General features: G+C 29.3%; 1 protein-coding gene across 1 annotated transcript in view; it reads right to left on the minus strand.

Annotated features, from left to right (window-relative positions):
* Positions 1–5,838: 5,838 nt before the first annotated feature.
* LOC117179793 (DNA polymerase iota) overlaps positions 5,839–13,638 on the minus strand; it is a 9,567-nt gene continuing 1,767 nt past the window's right edge. The window contains exon 2 of the mRNA XM_033371904.1: positions 5,839–6,976. Coding sequence (XP_033227795.1) covers positions 5,969–6,976 — 1,008 coding nt within the window. The 3' untranslated portion in view covers positions 5,839–5,968. The remainder of the gene's footprint in view (positions 6,977–13,638) is intronic.

Consider the following 13,638-nt stretch of genomic DNA (forward strand, 5'->3'; position numbering starts at 1 on the left):
AAAAGATCACGGAATGAAATTATGTTATATTCTTTTTTGACTAGCGTAGTGTAATTATTTTTTTGTCGATGGAATGACGGTTTTGGATCTACATTGTCTAAATCAGAAATACATGAATTTCCAACTAAAATGATGTTTTCAATAGGCTGAATAAATTTTTGTGATAAAAAAATTAATTTAAAAAATATAAAAAATGCAATGTAATTGTAAAAACAACAAACAGAGATAAATTATCAACTAAAATGATGCATGTTTAACAAAAAGGGTATTTTTAATAAAGGAGCTCATGTTTCAACCAAGTAGTTGAATTTTTAATCAAAACGATAAACGTTGATATTACAACCAGAAAAGATTTTAGTTAAAAGATAAGACGGTTGAATTTGACTAAAAAATATGAATTTTCAACAAAATACATGCATTTTAAATTAAAATCATGGAATATTCAGCTAGATTATTTATATTTTCAATTAAATTCTCATCGCACGCAAGTTTGAGCGCGCCTAGAGCGCGCAACTGTTGGTTCTCACGCTTCGCGCTTGCTGTTGTATTTATCTTGGGCTTCGCGCTCGATTATGTATTTACCTCGCGCAACGCGCTCGGCCTTTATATTTTCGCACATTCTTGCGTAAACATTTTAAAATTAAGACTCAAAACATCCACCACTGTATTTTTGTCATTGTGAATACTCTTTCGTTAAAAGAGAGTTTGAGCGCACCTACGGTACCCGACTGATGGCCATCGCACTCCGCACTTGGTCTTGCATTTCTTCCGCATTCGGACACAGACCTTTTAAAATCAAAGGTGAACCGACCGACAACAGTAATTTTGTGATTTTGAACTCTCTTTTGTTAAAGATCTTTTGGCTTTAACGAACACACTCTCATCACGTATCTCCTGCTTCGCACTCGATTTTGTCCAACATATCAACTTTTCTACATTATACACAACACCTTTATATCATTTATCATACATTTTTTATGTAACTCTGCCTGGGATTACTTATTTAAAAATTGCAAAATAAAAAGCAAATTGTATTTATCATGATTATTTTCGTATTTGTTTCTTATTTTGCTTTTAATTGTATTCTAAGCTGCTCTGAAACATGTATCATTACAATAAATGTATATCATTAAAATTCATAATATGCATAAAAATTGAATCATACTAATTCTTATTTCCTTGTTTTTATAATTTTTAATTTTTAATGTTTTTTACGATTAAATAAAAACTACTGCGCATCTGCATAGGGTCTAATACAGGAATCTATATAGGGTCTTATATAGGAGCCTATGTCCTCTTTCGTCTTTTCTGTGCTTTTTTCAAAAGGTTCTTTTTTGCATTTTTTATCTTATCTTTTACGATTAAAATAAGATCTAACCGTTCAATAGAAAAATGATTAATAATAAATTTTTAGATCTTTTTAAGCGAACAACTGTTGTCTGGTAATTTAAGTTCATACCTTGTGTCGCTTTTTCAAATAAATTTAAGATTTTTATTTAGAATGTTATTTTTTACGACTAAAGCAAAAACTAACTGTCCTATAAAAAATTATAGCTCTTTTTTGGATGAACAATTTTGGTCTCATTTTTTTCGTAGCTTATATAGAAAAGTGATTCATCATCAATTTGTAGTTCTTTCCAGGGCGCGCAATTTGAGCTTTTTCACTTTTTTCGTATCTTGCATAGTTTGACCAAAAAATGGAATTTTGGAATTTTTCATTATTTTTGGTACGATCAAATTTGGAATGTTCTACTTTTCGACCAAATTAAAAAACTTTTTATCGTAGTCCTGTAGGACTTTCAAAAAACAAAGTTTTTCTTCTCCTGACTTTTTTTCATATCACGCGTTGTTTGGCTTAAAATGTTCATTTCAGTTTGTTTTTTTGAATTTTGAAAATGCTCTAACTCTGATAATTTTCTTTTCATAGAAAAAAGTCATGGGGATAAATTGTTTAAGTTTCTGAGTACTATGAACAACCGTACATAGAATGTTTAAATCTTGAAAAAATGTGGTTTCAAAATTTGTTTGTACGATCAAATTTAGAATTTTCAACTTTTTGACCAAATTGAAAAAGTTGTTATCATAATCTTGTAGGGCTTTCAAAAAGCAATGTTTTTCTTCTCCAGAATTTTTTTCTTATCATGCGTTGTTTGGCCTAAATTGTTCATTTTAGTTTGTTTGTTTTTGGATTTTGAAAATGCTATAACTCTAGTCATTTTTGATTTTTCGAAAAAAGTCATTAGGATAAATTGTTAAATCTTTTGAATAATATGAATCACCATACAGAGAATTTTTGAATTTTTACAAAAGTGGACTCAAAAATATTCAAAAAGTGTCCGTTTTTTTAATTTTCATCCAAAATGGCTGGCTAACGAACTTGACCTTTAGTTTAGGACACTAAACGAGTGTACTAAAGAGCAATCTAATAGATTAATTTTTCAAAAGCCATCGTGTTCACAGACAGACAGACATACAGACACATGCGTAAAAACCTGTTTTTCGGATTCAAGGGGTCTCAAAACGTGGACATTTGACAAAAACTGGGGGGGGGGGTCAAATTTTACACAAATATAATACCTTCTCTGATGGGAATGTAATAATGCAAAAAAGTTTGCACTTTCGACAAAATCGAATGCGAAGTACGAGATACATAATGAGAATGTGTTCGTTAAAGCTAAAGGAGGTTCGACAAAAGAGGATTCCTAATCACCAAATAGAAATTATCGATGTTTTGACCTTCAATTTTTTTTAAATTGCGCACAAATGTAGGGTAAACACAAAGACTGAGCGTGAAGCGCGAGAATCAATAATCGCGCGCCACAGGCGCGTTCAAACTTGCTAGCCACGAACATAAAGTGAAACTTTTTTCAAAAATTTGTTTCGTCTTTCGCGTCCTTTTTCCAAAAATTTATTCTAAAAATTTAATTTTTTTATTTTCAATCTTATTTTTTACGATTAAAAGAGAAATCTACTCGTCCTATTTAAAAATGATTAATAAGGAATTTAAAGATCTTCTTGGGTGAAGAACTTTTGTCTTTTAATTTTAGTGCATACTTTGTGTCGTTTTACAAAAAATATTTATTTTAAAAAATGTATTAAAATAGTTTAATTTTTTAATTTTAAAAGTTATATCTTACGATTAAAGAAAAAACTAAGTGTCCTCTAAAAAATTACTCATGCAAAACTTGAATGAGTCTATTTATTTTTTTCATAGCTTGCGTTGTTTGTCAAAATATTAATCTTTTTAGTTTTACTCATTTACGAATAAACAAAAACTGCGCATCCTATAAAACAGTAATAATAAACATTTGTAGCCTTTTTTTTTGGATCAACAAGTTTTTTTGTAACTTATGTCTTTATTCCAATAATTTAATTTATTTGTAATTTTTAATATTCTTTTTTACGACTAAAAACAAAAACTACGCGTCCTATCGAAAAGTGATTGTTAACAAATTTGTAGATCTTTTTAGGGCGCGTAATTTTAGTTTATTCAGATTTTTCGTATCTTGCATAGTTTGACCGAAAAACGGACTTTTTGGATTTTTCATTATTTTTCGTACGATAAAATTCCAAATTTTCGACCAAATCAAAAAATTTGTTATGATAATTTTGTAGGGCTTTGAAAAATGAACGTTTTTTTTCTCCTGACTTTTGTTCATATCATGCGTTACATTAATACATTGTTTGAGCTTCTGAGTACTATGAATAACCGTTCATAGAATTTTTAAATCCTGAAAAATGTGGTTTCAAATAGTTGAGGTACGATCAAATTTTGAATTTTTAACTTTTCGACCAAATCAAAAAAGTTGTAATGACCACCTTTTAGGGCTTTTAAAAATTAACGTTTTTCTTCTCTTGACTTTTTTTCATTGCATGCGTTATTTGGCTTGAAATGTTCATTTTAGTTTGTTTTTTTGGATTTTGAAAATGCTCTAACTCTGATAATTTTCTTTTTATTATAAAAAGTCAATAGGATAAATTGTTTGGGTTTTTGAGTACTATGAATAACCGTTCATAGAATTTTAAAATCTTGAAAAAATGTGTTTTCAAAAAGTTAGATACGATCAAATTTTGAATTTTCAGCTTTTCGACGAAATCCAAAAAGTTGTTATGACGATCTTGTAGGGCTTTCAAAAATCAACGTTTTTCTTCACTTGACTTTTTTTTATAGTATGCGTTGTTTGGCTTCAAATGTTCAGTTTAGTCTTTAAACTATCATTCACTTTTTGAATTTTGATCCAAATAGGCTGGTTCACGAACTTGTTCTTTTTTTTAAGCTTTAAAAAAGTGTGCCAAAGCAGAAACCAATCTGATCAATTTTTTGAAAGTTATGGTGCCTGCAGAATACAGACTACAGACAGACAAACACCTTCATAAAAATCGTTTTTTCTGACTCAGTGGGTCTCAGAACGTGAAGATTTTATGAAAACCGACAAAGTGAAATTTTACATAAAACCAATACCTTCTCATTAGATGAGAATGTAAAAATAGCTTTCAACAAAGTATATGAATTTTCAACGACAAAAGATGTAGATTTAGAAAAAAATGTAATATTTGGTATTTAAGCCAGAAAAGATGAATTCAATAAAAAGCTATAATTTATCTTCCAAGAATTTTTTTTTTGCGTCGTTTGGTTGCAAATTTGAATGTGTGGTGCTCAAATTTTCATGCAATTCTAACACTTTCTTAAACATAAATGATGAGAATTTAATAAATTATTACAAATTTGTATCTCTTTTTTGGGTTAATAACTTCTATCATTTTGTTTTCGCACCTTTTGTCGTTTATCAATTTGTAGCTTTTTTCGGGTAAATTTTCAATGTAAATTTTCAATGTTATTTTTCACAAATAAAACAAAAAGTACGCGTCCCATCAAGAAGTTCATTTAAGTTTATAATCCGTTGAAAATTACAATAAATAGTACAATAATTGCTTTTTCTTAAAATAATATTTCTGTAAAAAAATGTATTTTTTCACTGTATAAGATGTAAATTCCATCTAAAACCCTTTGTTTCCGATAAAGGCTTGTTTATACTATCCAATAAATACATTACATTCCAAAAAAATTGTTAGAACACTTTTATGCACAAATGAAAATGCATCTTTAAAATCGTTCCTATTCCTGCTAGTTCCGATTTTTGTCACCGTGTGGCGTATCACAGTTTAACCATTGCCAATAAACTCTGAGAATTTTCTTTTCATCGAAAAAAGTGATAAAGATCAATTGTTTACATTTCTGAGTACTATGAATATCCGTACATAAAAATTATTAATACAAAAAAATGGTCTGAAACATTTTGAAAATGTTCTAACTTTTTGAATTTTTATCCAAAATGGCTGATTAACGGACTCGTCCTTTCTTATAGAACCTAAAAATAATGTGCCAAAGATCGATTTGATCCGTTCATTTTTTCGAGAGTTATCCTGTTTACGGATGGTTAGACAGACGCCATCGTAAAAACTTGATTTTCAGATTCAGGGGGCCTCGAAACGTGGAAATCCGTTGAAAACCTATGATTTCAAATTTCGGACAATTCTAATACTTTCTCAATCAAAAATGATGAGAATGTAAAAAACGAATTTTCACAAAAATTGTTCAATCCTGTAACATAAAACTACATTAACGATTAAAAAACATTGTTATTTAATTTTATGTCACAAATTTTTTCTTAAATGTAAAATCTCTCTCGAAAAAAGATTCCCTGATCTTGCCAGGGTTGTTCAGGTATATAAAAATTCCCTGAAAATATAGCAGATTATCCAGAAGAGTAGACACCCTACACGATTAAAACGGACACCCTGAATAATGTGGCTGGGTTCTGAAAGAAAAGATCTCAATTGACGAAAATATTATATTCTGTTTCTCTCTTTATCTCCTTAGCGCATTACTGTCACCTGGTTTTATACAAATTGTGTTTAGAAATATATAAAAGAAGGGCCAAGTAAAGTCTAACTGTAAATAACACTGTCACTTATTAGTTATAAACTGTTTGTATATATTGTTCGCTTTCGTTTTGCTGGCGACGGGCCAGTGGCTCACTTCCCTCTGAAGGTCTAGTGGCAAGGATTTGAGAACAACAGATTCCTTTCTGGACGGCGTGGAAATCGAGGATGAAGGTCCAAGTCTCAAACTAGCCATTTCGTTACTCGGCGACTCCCTGTGCGATTCTCGCAGCCATACCTCGAGCTTCGTCTTCTTCGGGGAAGGTTCCGTTTCACAGGGCAAGTCCTCATCATCGGTGTGCTGATAAATCTCAGCCGCAGGTCTTGGACTATTAATCGAATCTGAACTGATCGAGAGAAAGCTGCTCTCAAAATTCGGAATCGAAACATCGGAAGCATCATTACTGTCCTGATTTGTACTCATCGGGGATCCAACTTTCGTGTCCAAAATTCCCTCTTCGGAACTGATGTCGAGAACGGATTGAACGGCTACTTGTTTTCTTAGGAAGGAAGTGATACTGCTTCTTCCGGAAGTCCTCTCCTGAAATTTCGTGAAGGCAACCCCGAGTAGAGTTAGGTGAAAGGGTTTCGAGACATCGACTGCCCTGTGGAATAGCTTCATGGCAAGGGCAAGCATTTTGGCGTGATCGTAGACCCCGTTTTTTGTGTGGGGCAGAAGGTGCTGGGGCAAAGCACACTGTCTCGTTTCTCTCTTTCCGGAATTTGGTTTGTTGAAGTCCTGCTTGCGAACTGTGAGTTTCATGGCGACGGGGATTCGACCGTCTTCAGTGGCGAGTTCCGTGAGTCTTCTGAGAAGAGCACCAAGTCGCGATTCGACTTCGTCGACGAGGGAGATATTTTTGAAACCATCCTCCAGGCCGATTGATTGAGGTTTACCTGAGGGTTTTACTACTGAGTCGTCTATTCCTTCTGCCAAGTCTTTTAGCTTCCTTGCGAGATCCTTGCCGATTTTTTGCTCCAACTTCTCCAGGGTAATTCTCCGTAGATCCTCGGTAGTTGTGATGTCGTTCACCTGTAATGAGAAATCGTATTTTACGAATTAGGAAATATTAGAATATGGACAATATTAAAAACAAGAACTAGGAGCAAACAATAAAAATGTGGAAAATATCCAAATTTTTACACCCCCCCCCCCCCAAACAAATGAATTTTCAACAAAATAGATCAAATTTCAACAAAGAAGTTAAAGTTTTATCAAAATAGTTGAATTTTTAACCAAATACTGGAATCCCCTATCCAAAAACGTGAATTATTAAACAAAGAATATTAAACTTCAAATAAAAATAGTAGCATATTAAACCCAATAATTGAATTTTTTATAATAAAGTTGAATTTTCAATGTAAAAGGATGCATTTTCTATCCAAATAGACGAATTTTTAACGAACCAGTCGAACATTGGTAAAAAAAATATAACTTAAAAAACACTTCAAATTTTAACAAAATAATTAAATTTTCAATAAAACAGTTGCATTTTCAACCAAATACTTGAATTTTCTTTGTACAAAGATGAACTTTTTAACCAAATAGTGGAATTTCAAAGAGAAAAGATTAAACATCAACCAAAAACAGTAGCATTTTCAACCAAATACTTGAATTTTTAAGCTAAAATGTCGAAAGTTATAGAAGACAGTGCACTTTTGAAAAAAATGAATTTTCAACCAAAAAGTTAATTTCGATCTAAAAATATGAATTTTTAACAAAAGAGTTGAAATTCAAAGCAAGTAATTAAAACTTCAACCAGATAGTTGCATTTTTTAATCAAATAATGAAATTTTCAACAAAGTAATTGAATTTTCAGAAAAAAATGGAATATTTAATTAAATAGTTGAATTTTAAACACAGAAAGAAGAAACTTCTACCAAAAGTTATGAATTTAAAAAAAGACAAATTTTCAACCCAGAAGATTATTTTTGTACCAAAAAAACAAAACGAATAGGGTTGTTTCGCGATTTCAAATCAAATCATTTTTTTAATACATAATTTTAATCCGAACCGAAGGTGCATTATAATTTGTTTTCTGTTGTGTCGTATAACAGAAAAAAAAATTAAAAACTGAAGGCGGTAAAACACTTATTCAAGTTGGTGTCACGTGGGTGCCACGTGAGTCAGAGGTTCTCATAATTATCTATCAATGTGACGATGTGGATTTGACGAAAACTAACGAAACTCATGGATAAAGGCGTTAGGCCACGGTCTGTTGTCAATTCTGATTATTTTGATTTGATAGCTTTATTTTTTTAGGTTTATCTGACAGCAAGTTTTTCTGTTGTAATATATGGGTTAAGATTCAGTGGTACGTTGAAGAAAAACAGTAAGTACAATTATTAACACATTTTAAAATCGTACATATTTACGAATTCTTCAGTAAACATGACTACATTTAAGTGATTTTTAAGTTAATTTTTTATACAAAAGTTTGTTTAAAAATGTTTTTGTAATGTGCATAATGTTTTTAAACAACATTTTGCGACTTTTATTTTCAATGTGCACATAACCAAAACATCGACACAGAAAAATATATTTGAGAATCACTGACACATATGCTGTGATTGGTTGAAAATCCGACCCCTTTGACGTCAAATGGGCCCTCCAATCGACATCGTGATCGAAAGTTCATATTTCAATATTAAATTAAAAATAGTAAACAATATGTAAAAATTATTTGATGGGCGTTTTTAAAATTAGAATTTTATATACTATAAGATCCATTTATCGGATAAATAATATTTGACTTTGGAAACAACCCTATTATCAACGAAATAGTAAAATTTTCAACCAAAGAGATGAATTTTCCAAAAAAATTTTTTTAAAGTGAATAGTTGATTTTACAGTCAAAGAACAAAGAAATTCCATCCACTTTGTTTAGCTTTCAAGCAAAAGGACAATTTTTCTGTAAAAGAGTTGAATTTCAACACCGAAATATGAATGTTCATCAAAAAGGCTAGTTTTCAACCAGAGAGATGAACCGTCGACCAAAAAAAATAAATTTTGAACAAAGAAACTCAACTTTTGTCCAAATAGTTAAATTTTCAATTAAAAATGTCAATTTTCATCAAAATAATTTGAAAAAGACATTCAATTTTCTACCAAAATGAATTAAATTAATGAATCTTCAACCAAAAAGAATTAAATTTGAAAAAAGTTATTCAAAAAAACAAATGACTTTTTAAAGAAAAATGTAATAGTTGATATCAAAATCCAAAAAGATTTTTGCATTAAATAAAAAAAAGTTAAATTCAACTAAAAAAACAAATCTACAACAAAGCAGTTGAATCATCAACCAAAAAAGATTGTTCCGTTAAAGAAGAAAAGATAATTTTAATGAAATAATTGAATTTTATACAAAAACAGTTGCATTTTAACACGTATTAACTAGGTTATTGAATTTTTAACAAACTAATTAAATATATAATTAAATAAACAGTTGACGTTTTTTATTGCGTTCTGTTAATGCAGTACGCGTTTAAGTAGAAAAACGGGAAAAAGGGAAAGAGGGGAAAAACTGAATTTTTATGGAATTCTTAGGAAGTTTGATCATTTGAAGCCCTAAAAATGGCTAACCAAAGCCTGACCACTAAAATTTCGATTTCGAGAAACAAAAAGAAAAGTGAATTTGTGTAATTTAAAATTAATAATCACTACACTGTAAAAAAATCTATTGAATTTTACATCTCTGGTGGATGTAAATAAAAGGACCCTCGTGTATCGGAGTAGCTTTACGCATCTGTTGTGATATTTCAATTCGGCCGATAATTTTACATGCGAAAATGTAAAATTCATTATGGAAAGAATAAAATAAAATAAAATTTATCAGGGCGACAGGTTTCGAACACTCGAAAGCTCAAACTTCGTACAATTTCATGAAGATTGAAGAAACACAAGCCAGACACGTTACCACTTACCTAAAACACAGAAGATACTGTGGGTATTTTTTTGATGTTTAAATATTCCGTGAAAAAAATATGAAATATACGTTTTGAATAACCGCATTTTTCCCGTTACAATAGCAGAAAATGTAAAAGGCAAAATAGGAATAGCTCGGATTCGGTCTACTTTGTATGAAAGCTGTCAAAAAAGTTAACCAAAGCTGTCAATTTCCTCGCATTAAAAATAAAAATGCTCCAAAATTGAAGGATGAAGGCATCGATAAACAACGAACACGAGAGTCGCTTTCGTATTCACATATTATTTGATTAATTATTTTAAATTAATTATAAATTAAAATTTTTACAGTTTCCGCCAAAGTAAAATTAAAGATCTTTCATAAAATTAAAAATCTCGATGTAATTTTCAATCACAGGAAAGTGATTTTACCGACGCATGGTATTTTTACACGCTACGACTGAATTTTCCCTTGTGAATGTAAAGTTCGTACGAGGGAATGTGTAATTTTATTTTTTCGAGTGTGTAATATTATACTGCTGTTCGAGGGTCCTTTTATTTACATCGCTAGAGGATGTAATCACATACTTTTGTAAAATCACACAGTGGAGTGTGTGATATTTACAATGATACAATACTTAATTTTCCGAAACTTTGTAATTTTACACAAATCTTTTTTTACCGTGTATATAGGAAAATTAGAATAATGTGGAACTTGACCTTATTTTAACATCTTTTCCGAGTGCTGGTTATCGAAACTTTTTGTTTGTTTTATGATATTGAGATCCGTTTACGGCCATGAGATACAGGTCATGATTTAGCTAGTATTTTTCTTTACTTAAAGGTCTTTTGCTTTATTGTATTTTCTAATATTATAACACTTACGTCCTTTTACCACCATCAAAATTTATAGATACTCAGTTTTTAAATTATTCGAAATTATTAATATACTTTTAATTCCAGAAAACTTTGTTGGCCAACCTAACTTTTTTTGACGAACGGTTTCATTTATAGAAAAAATAATATTAGTTTAAAGAAAAATTGAAGTTCTTTTTTAATCACATACCAAAATGCTGTCAAACGCCGGAATTAGTAGTTTGATTTTTTTTCACAAAAATAGGTGAATAAATTAATTTTAATAAAAATAATATGGGTATTATATTCCTTCGATTTCAATCCGAAATATATTACATTTTCACAAAACAGTTGAATTATTAACAAAATAGTTCAATCTAAAAAGATGAATGTTCAAACCAAAAAGAATATTTGTTAACAAAAGAGTTTAATTTTCCACCAAGAAAGCTTTTTCAGCCAAGAAAGAAAAAAAAATTCAGCCACACTGTTGAATTTTCAACCCCAAAATAAAAATTTATCAAAAAAAAGTTGATTTTCAATAAAAAAAAAGTATATTTTTAACAAAATGGCCAAAGTTTCTATAAAATGGTTTAATTTTACAACGAAAAAGACCATTTTTTACTAAAAAAATATGAACTTTCAATCAAAAAGATGACTTTTTAACAAAATAATAAAATTTGCAATAAAATAATGAAATATTGAACAGATAAAATATAAATTCTTAACCTAAAATAGATTCGATTTTTTAATTAAAAATAATTAACTTTCAACGAAAAATATGCAATTGGATTTTCTTATAGGGTTCATTTAATTCAATACACATTTAAACTAATCAAAAGAAAAAAGGGGAAGTTTCTTAAAAATAGGGGAAAAATATAAATTATTCAAAAAAGGAGAATTAGAAAATAAAGTTAATTTCCCACTGCTTTAAATCCAGACTATACAAATTGTGTCGAACTACTTACAAAATATGCCTACAAAATAAAATTCTCGATTTGCAAATACCTTCAAAAGTTTCGTCATCTTTTTTTAAACATCAAGCAAATTGGAAAAAGGTCCATTTTTAATAATGAAGATTTATTTTCGACCAATAAAAACAAATTTTTAACAAAATACATGACTTTTCAAATACAAAAGATCAATTTTCAAACAAAAATGAAATATAGTTAAATTTTCAGTTAAAAAAATTAACTTTCAACCAAAGAGAATAATTTTCAATCTAAAAAATAAATTTTTAAGAATGAAGTTCACAATTCAACTACGTAGTTTAATTTACAGCAAATAAAGATGGATTCTCATCCAATAATAATGAATTTCTAACGAGAAATGTAATGTGTTCGATACTTCAACCAAATAAGATTTTAATTTTTAATCAAAGATAATTGAATTCGACCAAAAACGACGAATTTTCACAAAGATAGTTGAATTTAAAAAAAAAAAAGTAAATTAAAAATAAACTAGTTAAATTTTTTAACAAAATGATTAATTTTCTACCAAAAAAACGTATTTTTACAAACCCGTAAAACTTTGGACCAAGCAGTAGATTTTTCAACCAAAGAGGACTTTTTACAAAAATCGTTCAATTTTTAATTCATTAATTAATTTGTAACAAAAACGAAGAAACTATGAACTAAAAGTATACTAATAGACTTCCGAATTTAATCAAATTAACAATGAACGAAAAAAGATGACTTTTCTGCCAAAGATGAATTTTTAAAGGACATTACTTTTTTAAAAAATGGTTGAATTCTGAACGAAAAAAGATTAATTTTAACCCAAGAAGGCGAATTTTATACAAAACAGTAGAATTTTCAATTAGAAAATATGAATTTTTAACCCAATGGTTGAATTTTCTACAAGGATAGTTTAATTTTTAACTCAGGAGTATCAATTTTCTACCAAAAAGGTAAATTTTCGAAAAAAAATATATATGAATTTTCAAAAAAAAAAAAAAATGAATTTTAAATTATATATTTGCAGTTTTAAAATAAAGAAAATCCCAGCAAAGTTAGCGAGGATTTTTTAAAAACGATTTATAAATAAATATTTCAAAAATATTAATAGATGTTCAGTACGGAATTTCTAACAAAATGGTTTAATGTTAAACATAATAATAACATTTTTAACCAGAAGGTATGAATTCTGAACCAAAAATATAAAAGTAGACTTTTAATTAAAAGAATGAACTCCCTGCCAAAAAAGATTAATTTTCTACGAAACAGTTGACTTTTAACCAAAAAAATATAAAAATTTCTACCAAAAGAGAGCCTTGTTCAAAATAAGAAAAGAAAACTTTCTGGAAAAAGTTAAATTTTCAATCCTAAAATATGAATTTTCAAGACAAAAAGATGAATCATGAAGATTCATTGTTTTCAATCAAAATAGATGACTTTTCAAACAAATAATAAAATTTTTAACAAAAACCAAAAACTTGAATTTTTAACCCAAAATGAAAAATTTTCAAAATAATAAATTTGTAGGCCAAAAATATAATGGCAAGATTACAATATCCGTGGCTATGAAGTTTTAATGTGGAATCCTATAGGATTTTTAGCGACAAACATGAATTTTAAAGTTTTAAATCGATATCTCTAACAGTTTTCGATTTATCAATTTTTAAAACTTTTTTTAAATTTACACAATTTCATAAGTTCACTCCGATAGGCGATTTTTGTACAAGAAAAAGGAGTTTTAATGTGGATTTCTATAAGGGAAAAGGGGCAGGGGTGTGATCTTACATTATTTCTTTGACCAGTCACAGGGGTGCCCCCCCCACGGGGCGTTGGAAAAGGGACAGGGGTGGGAGTATATATTATTTCTATGACCAGTCACAGGGGTGCCAATAGGGGTGTCAATAGTTTTAACATAAAAAATCGATGTATCAAAAACTATTAGAGATATCGATTTACAACTTTCAGATTCGTGTTTCTCGCAAA

This window comes from Belonocnema kinseyi, chromosome 9 (genome assembly GCF_010883055.1).
Source record: "Belonocnema kinseyi isolate 2016_QV_RU_SX_M_011 chromosome 9, B_treatae_v1, whole genome shotgun sequence".
Taxonomy (NCBI): domain Eukaryota; kingdom Metazoa; phylum Arthropoda; class Insecta; order Hymenoptera; family Cynipidae; genus Belonocnema; species Belonocnema kinseyi.